At 36.4% G+C, this 16,075-nt stretch overlaps 1 protein-coding gene across 3 annotated transcripts in view; it reads left to right on the forward strand.

Annotated features, from left to right (window-relative positions):
- KAT2B (lysine acetyltransferase 2B) overlaps positions 1 to 16,075 on the forward strand; it is a 60,677-nt gene that overhangs the window by 3,355 nt on the left and 41,247 nt on the right. For all 3 annotated transcript variants that reach the window (XM_063303879.1, XM_063303877.1, XM_063303878.1), the window contains exons 2-5: positions 9,292 to 9,418; positions 11,480 to 11,625; positions 11,800 to 11,889; positions 13,347 to 13,528. In XM_063303879.1, the coding sequence (XP_063159949.1) occupies positions 9,292 to 9,418; positions 11,480 to 11,625; positions 11,800 to 11,889; positions 13,347 to 13,528 (545 nt within the window). The remainder of the gene's footprint in view (positions 1 to 9,291; positions 9,419 to 11,479; positions 11,626 to 11,799; positions 11,890 to 13,346; positions 13,529 to 16,075) is intronic.

The following is a 16,075-nucleotide window of genomic DNA, read 5'->3' on the forward strand; positions in this document are numbered from 1 at the left end:
AACAAAAATAGAAGACCAGTCCATATAGGTTAATGTTTCAACTCCTGACTTACATCTCCAACAGCAGATGATTGTAAGTAATCTTTACTGAACATTCTAAGAGGCATCCAGTATGCCCAAAGCAAATTCTTGTATTAATCTCTTTTTAAAGTCATAGGAAATTAATTTCACATTGCTTAGTCCAACCCACCAGTGGTTTACCAAGACAGGGCATCCAAGCTCATTATTCTGAGGTCATATAACAAGCTAATACCAATTTCACCAGTTTCCTTCAATTGTCTAACGAAGAATCTCTGGCTTAGAAACTGGAGATAATTCCTCTAAACCTTTCACTACTGTGGAACAATAGAAGTAGCAAACACAACTGGAGCAGGTAAACTAACATATGATTAAATTGAATATACTGCCAAGGAACACTTAGGTTGCACTTAATAACGTAGGAATGAATTTGTAAATACAGCATTTTTTTGGAAGATAAGATTAGCAGCAGTTCTTGATAAATATTTAAATGGCAAATGATTGGTTTTTGCTACATAATGATTGATTTATGGAATGCAAAGACTGCATACAATATAACTATCTAAAACTTAGCCATTTCTAAATGTCTTTTTTAGCAGAACATTGATAAGTGTATCACAAATTGCTTGAAATAACTTGTACCAACACAGAAATCTAATTCTGATTACTTAGGACCACAAGAAATTTCCTTAAAAGTAGCTGCCTGATCATTATACTCAGTAAAGAAAAGTAACAAATGCAGAGAGAAGACATTTTGTTTTTTGTTTTTAATTTCTAAACTAACAATATAATTGTCTTGCTTGGTTAGTAAAAGTGACACAGATATTAGAAGTTAAATTGGCAGAATTACACAATTTGAAAAATATAGTGCATGCATAGTTCCTTGATACTTGATTTGGGCACAAGGAACTTAATCTAAAATTTAACTCTAGGGAAGCTTTAGGGAGAAGGAGAAAGTGGAGGCAGAGGTGAATTAGGAAGCAATATGTCCACTTAACTGCATATGCTTAGACTTAATTATTAACTGAGTTACATTAGGACATACAAGTATAAAAATAGATATTCTGTTTTAATCCCATTCACATATGCTTATGGAAACAAACTTTTTTTCTTTTGTTGACGAGTTACATTCATTCTTTTCAGGGATGTATATTATTTCTTTTCATTTCTCTAGGTAGACAAGCAGGATGTCCGTATTATGTTTAAATCAATGATACTCTAATAATCAGACTCTATTTTCATTTATTATAACCCAGTAGAGCTGGGCTATTGTGAGATTATATGGTTGGGTATTTTGGAGAAGTAAATTTTACTTTGCTTTCTTTATGATTGAAGAATACAGCTCTAATTGTTGGGCATCCCTTTGCTTCCAGCGTACATATACTAGGCATACCTTTTTCCTTTTGAAATCTTCTTTAAAATACACAAATTGCTGTTTGACCTCAGGATTCTTTAGAGCAAAGGAAAGTGACTTGTGGTTTGTGGAGTTTGTAGAAACTTTTGATAAGCCTACAGATTTCTTTTGAGATTGGCTGTATGCAGAACTTGCTGCGCTGGAGAACACCAACAGATTCCATTTTCCTTCCAGACTGGGCTGATACAGCCAGCCCCAGGAGTGTGAAGCTGCTCCACCCCCTTCTGCCCCTCTCTAACCCCTTAACCCATGTGTGTATGTGCATATGTATAAAGTAAAAAAGCAATGAGGGGAAATTCCCAGAGCAATCCCATTTCTGTGTGGCTGCTATAGGATTTCATCTTTGTGCCTGCAGCAGGAAAAAGTTATGATTCTTACCAATCCTCTCATCCCTTTTGGATGACACTGGCCCGGAGTTCCAGAACAAACAAGCAGTGTGCAATTTGACACTAGGAAGTGATCAGAAAAGGTATATCACTTGGGAAAAAATGGCAATTCTACCGATAAACACAGTTGTCAATATAAATGTACATACAGTACTTTAAGTACTTTTACCAAGTCCCTCTCTATTAGTTGTATTAGCATTCATTTAGCTTTGTAGTATAATGCAAAGAAGATATGTAAGAGGCTGGCAGTATTAATAAATATTAATAGAATAAACTCAATTGCTTGGTTGCTTACTGCTTTGTAGGCATAATCACATGAACTTGAATGAACATAAAAATATTTATAACCTTTTTAAGCAGTAAATGTCACTCAATTATTCAAGCAAGAATAGAAAAAAATATTCAGTTATTGCCCATCAAACTTTTAATAAAGAGAAGGAACAAAGCTGTCACATTTTTGTATGTTTCATTACAGAATAAAAGACTCAATGAGTTCTTAAAATCAAAGCTTTAAAAATTAATATTAATGTATAGCACATCCTAAAAGCTGGAAACTCTTTTCATACATAATTGCTAAGATTTTTTCACATTATGTGGCAACAAATTCTCCAGGGTCTGGTTCAGACAATCATATTAGATCTTGGGTCCCCAACATGGGGCTGTGGGCCCCGGTGGGCCTGCCAATATTTCCCTTGACACTTTCCAGGTTCTGTGCCTCACCTGATTTCATTTTATTCTTAAAAATAAATTAAATTTTAAATAAGGTGTCTGGTGTGGTCGTAAACAGGAGGTTGAAAGCTTTATTAGTCACATTTAAACTAACCTGTATTCTTTGTTATATCTAAATTCAGAGTCAGTTTAAATTAGTCAAACAGTAATTAGAAACAGGCTGCAGTATACCAAGTCCATCTAGCTCATTGGTCCTCCTAATTTAATACAAGTCTGCATCAATCTTTCCTAATTCATGTGCTCCAAATATTCTGGACTACTGTTCTTACCATCTCCTCTGACCATTGTCCATAGTGACTTGGGATTGTAGTTGCAGTTCAGAGCATTTTAAGAATATCAATTTGGTGATTGCTGTTCTACATGGATTCTTTGTGGCTTTGCAGAGTTTAAGATAGGCAACTTTTCTACCTGAAGATAACAGGGATTGAATAGGGATCTTTTGCATTGATATATTATCATTTTCTGATATCAGCTAGTTTACAAACTATATGTTTAGCCCAAATTTCCCAAGATCAGATGCAACTCAAATTTCTGGTTTTCAAAGCAGTTACATGTAGAAAACTGTGCTTTATCCCAACTCTTAATTAGAATAGGATCAAATTACAGTTTTTTAATTAATTGATTAGGATAAATTACAATTTTATGAGTTTGTGCATAATAGATAACTTTTTTTCTGAATCTATGGAAGAGGAGTGGAAAGGATGTTTGTATAAAGTAATTTTACTATGGCTTTGTGTGATAACCTTAGGAATAGGCAAATTCCTGATTTTTTAAATTATAGCTCCCTCAGTTCCTTATCTTTGACCATGCTGCTTGAAACTGATGGGGATTGAAGTAAAAAATACTTGTGGGGCAGCACAAGCTTAATTAGATAATTAAGCATAATTTGGTAGTTTTCAGATTATGAGCCATAGTCATGAAACACATTTCTCTTTTGTGTACTTATTCCAACAGGAACTAAAATTGTCACAAATCTTTCTTGATCTAACTCATGTACATTGTAAAAAATAGATACATAATTTATGCCAAAGAAGTAAAACTTCTTTAGAAGATTTTGTTTCACACTTACTCCCATGACTGAAATGCCACTTTGGGGTTGTCTCACTAATTCATTTTAAAATGTGCTAGATCTTGAGCAACGTAGCAAGCAATTTGGCTCCTAATTTGGGCAGTGTATCAAGCGATATGGTTCCTAATTCTGTGTTTTCAGAATTTGATTCACACCTTGATGGACCAAAGCCAATATGTTAATACTATGCATTCTAATTATTAACCCTTCATTGCACAATATTGATTTAAAGAATGAACAGTAAATAAAATGTGCTAACTGTATAGATTAATCATGATGATCTTTGAGGGCAGTAATTTAAATATACTTTACAACTGATGCTCTGAATTAAAAGAAAACAGCAGAAAATGTTCATCATGAAACAAATGCATAATAATTTCTTTTTCAGTGTGTGTTAGTCATAAGAGCCTCATTAATAAACGTTTCAGCTTAGTGAATGGAGTAACACAAAGTTTACATAATATTGAAGTTACCAGCTACATTATAAAAGACAGGAATATGCCCAATAGTAGATTTTATTCTGGTTTACAGTGTGGATGTACGATGCTCCTACATTTACCATGTCCACTGGTGACTGAGATGTGAGTCTAAAATGGAGTAGCTAGAAGTGACAGTTTAGAGTGGGAGCAGACAGATAATAGCTGGATGAGATTCACAGCAGAGAATTGGAATTTGAATTCAAATTCTCTGCTGTGAATTTCAGCCAGATATTATCTGTCAACCTAATCTATACCACAAGTTTAATACAAGAATTGCATGTACAGGTTGGTGTGCATATACAGTAAATAGACAGGCACGCAAACATAGATCTATAGGTATAGATACAAATATCTGGTAATGCTGTTCCCAAGTAATATGCACTAGGAATTTATGTAAAAAGACAAACTAAAATATGACATACTGTAATTTTCAAATAGATTTCCAGTCATTCTAACATATGCTTCTGGGTTAATCCGTATGTAACTTTGACATTACGTCTATGTGAATACCGAATTATTTCATAATTACTTACGGAAAAAATCAAAACTGATTTTAAAAAGAAATGTTAAAAACCTGGCTAATTCCTCCCTAGTTGTGCATCTGTAGATAGTATTAGAGGCTAACACTATTGGAAGATACTGCAATAACATAGTGGTAATATAGGGATAGCTAAATAGTGTGTGTCTGTGTGTTCCCTCTTTTTTAATCCATAACTGTCCATCAAATGCAGCATCACAGCATTTCTAAATTTCTGTTGCTGGCTTGTTTGGTTTACCAATCTGAGAAGATTTTCAGTGATAAGATTTCCAATTCAAAATGAAACAGCTACCCAATATTAAAAATTATGATTGTGTGTTTCATTAAGTATTTATAACACACAAAATTTAGAATACTGTAATGAAGCTTGATTTAGTAAGAGTTTTGTTTTTTGCTTTATTAATCAGCACTAATGTCTCCAACTTATAGCGCAATGGGAGGGCCAAGGATGCGGCCTCTGAAAACCTTTGATACAGGCCCCAGCACCCCTCAAAAAATCTGCACTGAATTGAAATTTGTAATGTGATGGAAGAGAACATTGGTTAAACATTTAGGGAACAGTCATATTCTGTGTTTAATTTTATTTTAATCACAGTGAAATGTAAATGCAATTGAATTAATTTTCGGTTTAATTTTTATCATGGCCCTGCCTACTTTTTCAAGAACACATTGTCACAGCATGCCTCTGCAAGGCCAAATGTAACAGGAATGGGTAACTTGACATTTCAGGGTCATATGTCGCCTCTAAACCTCCTTTTTTGTGCCCCATGGAACCCTCTTTAATCACGTTCGCTCAAAATTGGTAGTTTGGTTGGCCACTACTCTAAGAAGGAAATGCATGCTATGGTGTATAGTAAAGTCTTGCACAGGACTTCAGGTGATTTACAGTCAGATCAAATAATAAAAAGCAAAAGATTATACAATCTGAAGAGAAAACAGAATAGAAATAAATAAAATAAATAAAACACGTTCAATCCCCTTGGCCCATTCATGTGCACAACCTGTTTGCTTTGCCTCATTATGTCTACTGAAACTTGTCCCCAAAGTAACTGCAGTCCCTGACCATCAAAAGATTGCCTAACACCATCCTTTTGTGAAACCTGGCTGTGGACAGGTTACTTTTCTGCTGTATCTGAAGGAATCTAGATAGCTTTTTAAACCTTGTTTTCTGTGGTCCTCAAAATTACTGTCTGTGTTAGATGGAAGGCAAAGAAAAGCACTTCGCCGTGATATCCTATATGGCTGAACATATCAAATAATATATCAGGAATAGACTTAAGATAAATAAGTTCCATTGTTAGCTGAATGGTTTGGATAGAAAAGATTACTGAATCCAGACTTTAACGATAGCAATAACAAAATCTCTTCCCCTTTATATTAATAAGGATTAGGAAAAATTCATTTCTCCTAATGAAAAAATTGTGAAAGTATAAAAAAAAATTAGAATTAAATTCTTACACAGGAGGAAAAAAATTTAGAACAAACATCCAGAGATTAGATGTTCTCTTATAGAGGACACTTGATGCTTCTGAATTACTATTTTGCAACTGTGCCAGCTAGAAGTTTCCAATAAACTACAGCCTGATTTTTTTTTTCTGTCTATGATCTAGTTCTACAGCTTGCTACAGTCTATAAGCTAATTAACCTGGAACAGGCATAATATTTTTGCCTAAAACTGGCCAGTCACACTCTCACCCCAACTCACCTCACAGGGTGGTTGTGGGGAAAATAGGAGGAGGAAGGAGTATTAGGTATGCTCACCGCCTTGAGTTATTTATAAAAATAATAAAGGTGGGATAAATAACTAAATAAACTGGATTTAAACCAAGCCTTTTAGTGTAGTGAAATTTGCAATCTGAATTCTGATGGACAAACAATGCATTACTCTTAAGATATGACTACAACCCAAAGATGCTGTGTTCAGTTCCCCTGTTGTTTCTTATTTTACATATAACTTGAAATGATGCAGCACAGTGCTGTCTGTTCCAAGACACTGATTCTTTTAGGTGCTTCCTAATATCCTCACAACGCTTTCACAAGATAATTTCATGCATCCCTTTCTAATTAAAAGTAGAACAGTGATATTTTATTAAAACCCAGAAGAAAAACCCAGAAAAGACTCAGAGTGCTCAACGGGATGTCATTTAAGCTTCTGAAGAGGAAAGTGCTCACCATTGAGTAGAAAATATATTGGTTGCTGGAGTGAATAATCAAAGGGATACTTTTTCCGGCAGATCATTGTGTTTGAAGGTTACTTGCTGTCTTTGAAGAAAGTTTGAAAACTTTTGCATTAATTAATGAGAGGTGATGTGAACATGGTGCCAACCCTGCTAATGTAAGTGCAGTAGTTCCCAGTTGTTTTCAAATATAGTTCAAAGTACTTACTTTAATCTTTAAATGACCTGGATCTGCACTACAGTTAAAGTTCATAAGCTTCCCTTTGTCCTGAAGTTGGCAAAAAAAGGCCTCAATATGAGTTCTTACTCTGCCTGATTTGTTGTTTTAAAAGAACGTAGAAATAAAGTTGGGAACATTTAAAATATAGCCACTTTTTTTTAAAAAAAAACTTTCTCTATGCCTGTAGGAGAAGGGTTGGTATTCATTTTTGGCAGTTGAGCACTGACAATGACAATATTGCTACATCTGTTTGTTTTCATCTCTTAAGCTAATTATTGTGCAATACTACATTTTTCTGTAGGTACTTGGTCTTCATAGTTCGTAGATTATGGGATAATTATGCTACAAAATAATTTTTTGTATCTGAATAAAATTGTGTGTCTACACCTCATAAAGGCTTCTAATTTGTTTTTAGCAGCAATTGATTGTTTATAGACCTTGAAAGTCATACTCTCCATGTTTTTCTAACATTCATACTTGGGAAGAGCAAACAATCTGTGGGCATACTGTTCACCTAGAAGGGAGATAAGTATTTGAACTCATTGTATTTGCCAAATTTGTCAAGGTACAGATGCAGGGGGGTGGAGGGAGAAAACACTATTGCATTAATACAATTCCCAGATGAGTTCTATTCTGGAAAACTGCCATTGCAAGTGCTGTTTAGTAATAACTTCTAAACTGGGTGACCAAAAAAAAAAAAAATGGAGGTCAGGAACATACCTGATGTCTCAAAATGAGAATTATTTATCTTACCCCATTCATAGAATTTTATAAGGTTCAGACATTTTTTTCAACTTGTGATCCTCCTGTTTTCCTGCTTCTCTTTTATCTTTTTTATCTGTCCTACATCCCTCAAAATCCTGTTACAGATGCAAAAAAAGAGGGATTGGCTGTGCATTGCCATTTGATGGTAGGATGGGGAGACTTCCATCTGGGAGAAACCATGAAAATGCTTATTCTGAGGCTAAAATCGTTAAAAACATAGTACCTAGTTATTGCTGTAATGAAATTAGTAGATGCATCCAGTAGATGCACTAGTGGAAGACATCAAATTCTGCATGTAATTTATATGTTTTATTAGTAAAATATACTAAATTAGTTTTGTATGTTTTATATATTTATTATAGAGATAATCATGATGGAACTCAAGTTAAAATTCAAGGACTAATGCTAGCAATTATGGAGACTGCCATATTGAGAGTCAAGGGGAACTAGAAATTCACAGTGTCTATCATTCAAGAAAAACAGTGACTTTTAACATCCATACTGGGTTGGCTTTCCCAATCTGGTGCTCTTTAGGTATATTGGGCCTTCAACTCTATGAAGGGGTATAAATTGGGAAAGACTGCCATAGGTGAGTGGTTAAGTGAGCCCACCTACTCAGATATCGTAGCTTTTGAGTTATTAGAATAAAACCTTTAAAAACCTATTTTTTTCATTATTATTTCATCATCATTCAGACAATTTGGTGTCTACCTCTGAAAGACTGTTCCTAATGTGTAATAGTCATAATAATATGCATGTGTGGATAATTTGGTGCTTTTCAGGTCTTTGTGATTAAATCTGTCCAAACTAGTATGGTGAATTTTCCAGAATTACAGGGTTTGTAATCCAAAACATCTGCAGGGCATTGCATGGCCTCTCAATTATGTAATGTATGTATGTCTGTAATGGGTTAGATTAGCCATTTTCTGAGTAGGAGAGCTGCAATCCAGCTGACACACTTACTTTTGGGTGGGGAAAGGAGGGAGTTTTCGCTCCAACCTTTAAAGCCTTCACTTTTAGTAGTCAGAGGGATTTACAACACTTTGAATTGGGGTGAAGGAAGCTGCAAGGAGACTCAGAGAAATTCATATTTATCTTTCTGTGAACTGGAACATCGTAGGTAAAAGATAAGTTTCAGGTCTCTAAATCCCACTCAATTTTCACAATTAGCATAATATGTGTATGGGTATACGTGCATACATATTCATTGGTGGTAAGATAAAATGAGCAATGAGAGGAAGAAACACCTAATTTTTCAAAATGAGAACACTTTATCATATCTCATTCCTCACATTTTATGTGGTCCAAACATTGTCATCTTTCCCTGAAACCATCTTTAAGGGCAGTTCATCATGATTATAGAATAAAGGTAAATAGTGTTGTTATTGAATTATAAACATTTCACTATCATGTTTCTAGAAATATGCTAACAATTTGTATTATTCAAATCTGTATAATTTCCATCTGTCTTCTTTTTCTATTTTTTTAAATTATAGGCAGAGGATTCTTGTAAATGTAATGGCTGGAAAAACCCTAACCCACCTCCTACTCCACCCAGGGTAGATCTGCAGCAGGCTGTTGTGAGCCTTACTGAAACATGTCGTAGTTGTAATCATGCACTAGGTAAGTTTCATACTCCTTTAAAAAAATATTTTTGTGAGTATTATAGCATATAGCAGAGTTTCCCAAACTATGAGGTGTACCTCCTTTGGGGAGATGCAGACAGAGTCCAGGGGAGGTGTGAAGAACCTTTCAGTTACATTGTTACAATAAATCCACCGTTCCCAAAGTTTCATTGTATTGTTTTCATTGTTCATTTGTGTTCATTTTGGTGTTTGGATTTTTAGGGGAGGTTTATACATTAAGATTACACTAAAGGGAGGTATGAGGCAAAAAGTTAAGGAACCCCTGGCATAAAGAGTGTATTGGGGTATGTGGGTATATATGTATACATATAATGTTATTTTACTTATTTCTACAAATAGCTACCTAAGTGGTATAACTAAAAATATGCTGCAGCTAAAAATAGTACACTAAAAAAAAAGACTGGGTAAGCAATCATTCTTTCCCTTTCCCAATATGGTGCCATCCAGATATGTTCTACTTCAACTTCCAGAATCCTCAGATAACATCACAAACACTCCTATATGAGTAAATCCAGATGGTGTAGATTATAATGTCTTTCATTTTGCTGTATTCATGTGTACTTTGGGAAGATGAAGTTGCATTTATAGGTAATTCTAGATAAGCCATCAGTCCTGCCTCAAGCCTTGTTATTTATGACCAGTATGCTCTTATACACCGCCCAGTCATTTATGCTTTGTTCCTGTCTTCACACAGGGAAGGAGATAAAACAGAAAGTCATAATTACACATAGGTTTCCATTATGTCCAAAGACTATGTTTAATTGCTTTCCAAAAAAAAAAAAAAAAGAAAAGCAGCTTTTCAACCAAGGTTTGTAAAATCAAGATTCATAGTCTAACTTCAAATTCTTGTTTCAAGATAGTTTTCAACTCTGACTACTGTGGGAGCAATAAACCATGGTTATTAGTATAACAGGAACCTATGTCATACCATCACTTGGCTTACAAACCTTGCCAAAATGGAGTAAAGCCTGGACAAGGGGTTGTGTAACTAGCATTCTATTGCACATCATGCTTTAATAGGCTAAGATTCACAGCTTGTCATGTGTGAAAGTGGCTAGTGACATTTGTTATAATAAAAGTCCCTGGATTTTAATTATAATTAGCTTTGCAAGGACAAAAAGACTTTGGTGTTTTTACAAGCAAGTAGTCTCTGACAACTTCTGTTTTAAGGCAAAAAGATAAACTACTGAAGATAAGAACTCATGACAGAAGACTCTTCAGAGTTCCAACTGTGTTAATATAATGACAGCTTAACTAATTTCCTAATTAGCGTCCTGCTGTTACATGATTATAACTGCCATTTATTAAGCTTTTAAGACAAGAGCATTGTTTTGTTTAAGTTATCAGGGACATAGTTTGTATTAGTAAATATTCCCCCTCCCAAATTGAATGAGTTATTAATAAACAGCACTTAGGCATTGTCAGAAGACCTTGGTAGAATTTAGTAGAATTTTTCATTCCAAAATTATTGTAGAGACTACGGATCCTTGGTTAGTATCTGAAATAAAATTGTATCAGAGGAGGAAATCTGTAAGAAATCTTAGATTATCAGTATCATTTAAAGCAAATGAAGTAACTCCTTCCATTTCTAAACTGTTAACCAAAACATTCTCCTAGTAGCAGTCATATAATAAAAGATCAATCCCTTATCTCACTATTATAAGCTTGATTCAGTATAGTAGAAGAACAGTGTTTCCTCCTACAAATAAAGCTTTCATCAACCAAACAGGGAGAAGATCTAAAATAATGGTTTAGATAACGGTTGTAAACAGCCTGTTCGGTGGAAAAGAATGCAACAGTAATTTTCAGAGCCTCAACAGGCTTCACCACATGTTGGTTCCAGTGTGGTATAAATAAGTTTGACTATTGCTAATTTAAGACTGGCATTGTGTTGTTAGGCTCCTCAAACCTATGATTTCCCCCAGCTGAATTGAAGCCTCTGCATATAAAGAAGGAATAGGTCAGGAATGACTGCATTATGTATTTCCAGTAGCTTGACATTTTCCTTGAAAGCCTTAGATTTCCTTGTTTGTTTTAGCTGCTCACGTTTCCCATTTGGAGAATGTCTCAGAAGAAGAAATGAACAGGCTGTTGGGAATTGTGTTGGATGTTGAGTATCTCTTCACCTGTGTTCACAAAGAAGAAGATGCAGATACCAAGCAGGTTTATTTCTACTTATTCAAGGTAAATTGAATACTGCTCTGCTTAGAAAGTACATTGTAGGTTGCAACTGTGACCACAAATGCAGTCATTCTAGCCACACAGACGTCTTATGTTGGCAGATACAAATGTTATTTTTTTTTTTTAAAGTATGAAATTGTCATGTTTCATTATCCTTTTTCAATTTCTTTTCAACAGCTTTTGAGGAAGTGTATATTACAGATGGGGAAACCTGTTGTAGAAGGATCTTTGGAAAGTCCCCCATTTGAGAAACCCAGTATTGAACAGGTAAAGTACATATGTAGGAATCTGTTATTATGATTTTACTTTTATCTAATAGTTCTTTAAAAAATGACAAGAGTCTCTGGCAATACAAAAATATGATTTCCTTATGTTGATCAGGAAAGAAAGCTGTCAACATAAAGGTTCACATTAGGATAGTGTTCTCCTTTTCTTATGCTAGTAGGCATTGTAAATCTATTGCATGTATTTTAGAATTCAACTTGCACTTTCATCTGTATGTATAATGATGATCTTTAGTTTAAGTAGTACTCTTCTTAATGTATTCTTTTGTACATGTCTGCAGAGAGGCCTTTGTTTTTTAGTTCAGTGCCCCTGGAAATTGGATGGAAAAAGCATCTTGTAAATTGGAAAATCCACCATTAGCAATACAAAAGAGGATGTTTAAAAGGAATCCAGTAGATGATACAATTTGTATCACTACAAAACCCTAGGTAGGTAGCTGATATTTTTAGAAACCAAGGTCCTGATTCAGGAAGGTAACTATTGTTATTAGCTGTTATTACTATATAAGCATTTGTTGAATGTTAAGCATATAAAAAAGCTTATTATGCTAGGATGAAGTGTAAAATTGTATAGGAATATTGGTTGTTTCAAGCACCCGTTTGTGTTTGAGAAGATTCATAATGTCTTCCAACATGAACAAATATGAATATATAGATTAATTACATCAGATTATTTTGACTGAAGCTACCTTGACAAATGCAGTTTGGATTTATATACAAAACTGGAGCTTTCCTGGTATTTACTACAGACAGGGAAGATTCACTGAAATGCTCTGGCATGGACAGTAGTGGGAGCTACAGGCCCATAGATGCTATTTGAATCTGCAGTGATTAAATGAGATCTCCCCTCCCCTCCCTGTACTTTTCTACACATTGGAAGGGAGATCTTAAAACTTCAGATGCAATAAAAGAAACTACACTTACAGACTTTAGCTGCTGGCTCCAGAGTTACTAGATTTAAATACTGTGGGTATGTTTTGTAAAATTGGGTATGTGTTAAGAGCACCCTAGCCTTTGGATGCTAATATTCTCTTAAAAACAACTGAAAGGCATTCCTGAACATTGCAGTTTATTATACAGAAATTGCCTACCTGATTATTGATCATTGGTTTGTATACCAGCATAAAATCACTGTTAGTTTTTATGGTCTAAAGTTCATATTTAAGCATATATTGTGGACTAAGAGTAATTAGTGATGTGCCATGGTGACTAGTCAAACTATATATTATAAAGGTGATTTGGTCTTTTTCCTAAGAAAACAAAGAACAGAATATATTTCCAACAGCATTCATGCCTTAAAAATGAAATATGAATGAGACCTAAGCTAGTCAGTAAAGATGCAGTGAAATTTTCAATAGATAGTATTTATTAGGAAACGATTTCTCCACTGATTTTATATTAGGTTTTCACAACTCCTCTCCTTTCTGTTTCTTCTTTAAGGGAGTTAATAATTTTGTGCAATACAAATTTAGTCATCTACCATCAAAAGAGAGACAAACAATAGTAGAATTGGCTAAAATGTTTCTAAATCGCATCAATTACTGGCACTTGGAAACACCTTCTCAGTGGCGACTAAGGTCACCTAATGATGACATTGCTGGCTATAAAGTAAACTATACAAGGTAACTATCTTTTTTAGTTTTTTACTTGTATCTTGAGATAGTTCATAGTAGATAGCAGATGCTAATGACTCCTTGCATATCATGTGATACAGAAGGTAAACACACTGGAATAAAAATGTTTCTGCCTTTACATGGTGGCTTTAGAATGATTAAACTATGTGAAGAGCATGTCTCTTAGTAGATTTAAACCATAATTCTTAAAAGCTGAACCTTTATATTCAGATGCAGTGTAACTGACAAATAGAAACTAGGAAATGGCAGCGGACATAGGGTACCGCTCCATTTCTGCCAACTGAAGGTCCAGCTTTTAACTAAACCAGAAAGTCCAGTGGCATATTCTTCATCAAATGGCAGTTAGCAGTTACTTTATTTATGTATTTCTCACATTTATATAGCTGCCCATCTCAGTACGTGACTCTGGGCGGCTCAGAAACAGTTAAAAACAATATAAAACCAGCAAAACAATACAATTTAAAACAATAAAAACAATATAAAACCATATAAAATCCATATCACAAAATTCATAGCTGAGGTGAGTACATCCATCCATAACAGTCAATACAGCCACTGCATGGGCTGTACCATGCTCCCAGGTCCCCATGCCCATTGGTAGAACCATGTTTTCAGGGCCTTGTGAAAAGCCAGTGGGTTTGGGGCCACTCTGATCTCCAGGTAGATGATGTTCCACAGGGTAGGAGCCACGACAGAAAAGGCTGTCCTCCTGGGAACTGCCAGACAACAGTCCTTAGCTAACAGGACCCAGACCATGCCCCTCCTGCCGAGCCTGATGGAATGTGTAGATGTAATTGGGGAGAGGCAGTCTCTCAGAAAATCTGGGCCCATGTCAAGAACGGCTTTATAGATCATCACCAATACCTTGAATTGCACTAGGAAGCAAACTGGCAACCAATGCAGCCCACAGAGCAGAGGTGTAACATGTGCCGATGGAGGGGCACATATAACTGCTTGTAAAGCCATATTTCGCACCAGCTGAAGTTTCTGAATACTCAGCCCCATGTAGAGCGCACTGCAGTAATCCGTATGAGAAGTGACCAAGGCTTGAGTGACAGTGAGTAGGGTCTCTCAGTGCAGGAACTGATGCAATACATAGTTGAGCAGAGGCCCTCCTGGCCACAGCTGCCACTTTTTCCTTGAACATGAGCCATGACTCCAGAAGGACTCCCAAATTGTGCACAGGTTCTATTTTGGGCAGTGCAACCCCATCTATTACAAGAGATGGAAAGTCCCAGAACCAGGGGGCCCCAACACCCAAAGCCACTCAGTCTTGCTTGGGTTTAGCTGAAGCCTGTTGTTCTCCACCCAAACCCCCATAGACTCCAGACACCAAGACAGGACCTCCACACCATCACTTAATTGCAGATGTAAAGCTGGATATCAACAGCATACTGCTGGTACTTCACCCAGTGCCATTGGATAACCTCAACCAGTAGCTTCCTATAGATTTTAAACAGGAGCAGAGAAAGTACCAAACTCTGTAGCACCCCACAAAGCAAGGGCTGAGGATGGGGCCTCTCCTCCCTGATCAACACTGACTGGAACCAGCCCAGGAGGAAGTAAAAGAACCAACGCAATACACTGGTGCCCACTCCCAATCCCTGGAGCGGATCCAGAAGGATTTAATTTATTTAATTTATTATTTAATTAAATTTATATCACCACCCATCTCCCCCAATGGGGGACTCTGGGCGCTTTACAATAAAATAGAGGTAAAAACATATCCACCTAAGTTATAGTTAAAAATATAAATAGGAAAATAAATATAAAATCTAAGCGGATGTAGAACCATAAGAAGGGGTGCTATGGCGCCAGCCACCCCCCGGTGGAACTATTACTCTCCCCATCCCATGCAAGGCAGCAGAACCAGGTCTTCAATTTCTTCTGGAAGTCTGGGAGTGAAGAGACCCATCTCAACTCCAGGGGCAAGATATTCCAAAGGGCGGGCACCACTGCAGAGAAGGCTCACCTCCTGGACCCTGCTAGATGAAATCCCTTTGCTGATGGGGTCCGTAGCATGCCCTCCCTGCCTGACTGGGTGGGACGGGTCGATGTTATGGGGATGAGACGGTCCCTCAAGTACCCTGGTCCCATGCCATGTAGGGCTTTAAAGGTCATAACCAACATCTTGAATTGGACCCGGAAGCAAACTGGTACTCAATGCAGCTTGCGTAACGGTGTCACATGGGCTGATTTTGCAGCACCGATGACTGTCCGCGCAGCTGCACTCTGGATCAGCTGAAGCTTCCGAATACTCTTCAAGGGTAGCCCCATGTAGAGCGCATTGCGGTAGTCTTTGTGGGAGATGACAAGGGCATGAGAGACTGTTCGGAGGGCATTTCTGAACAGTCACTCATGTTCAGATACCAAGGATACCATGGTCAGTGGTGTTGAAAGCTGCCAAAAGCTCATGAAGAACAAAGATGGAGGTATCCAAAAGCACGACCAATCCCATACCGAGACCTGAATCATAACTGAAAGTGGTCCAGATAATCTGTTTCCTCCAGGATCCTCATAAGCTGCTCTTCAACC

This window comes from Candoia aspera, chromosome 4 (genome assembly GCF_035149785.1).
Source record: "Candoia aspera isolate rCanAsp1 chromosome 4, rCanAsp1.hap2, whole genome shotgun sequence".
NCBI lineage: Eukaryota > Metazoa > Chordata > Lepidosauria > Squamata > Boidae > Candoia > Candoia aspera.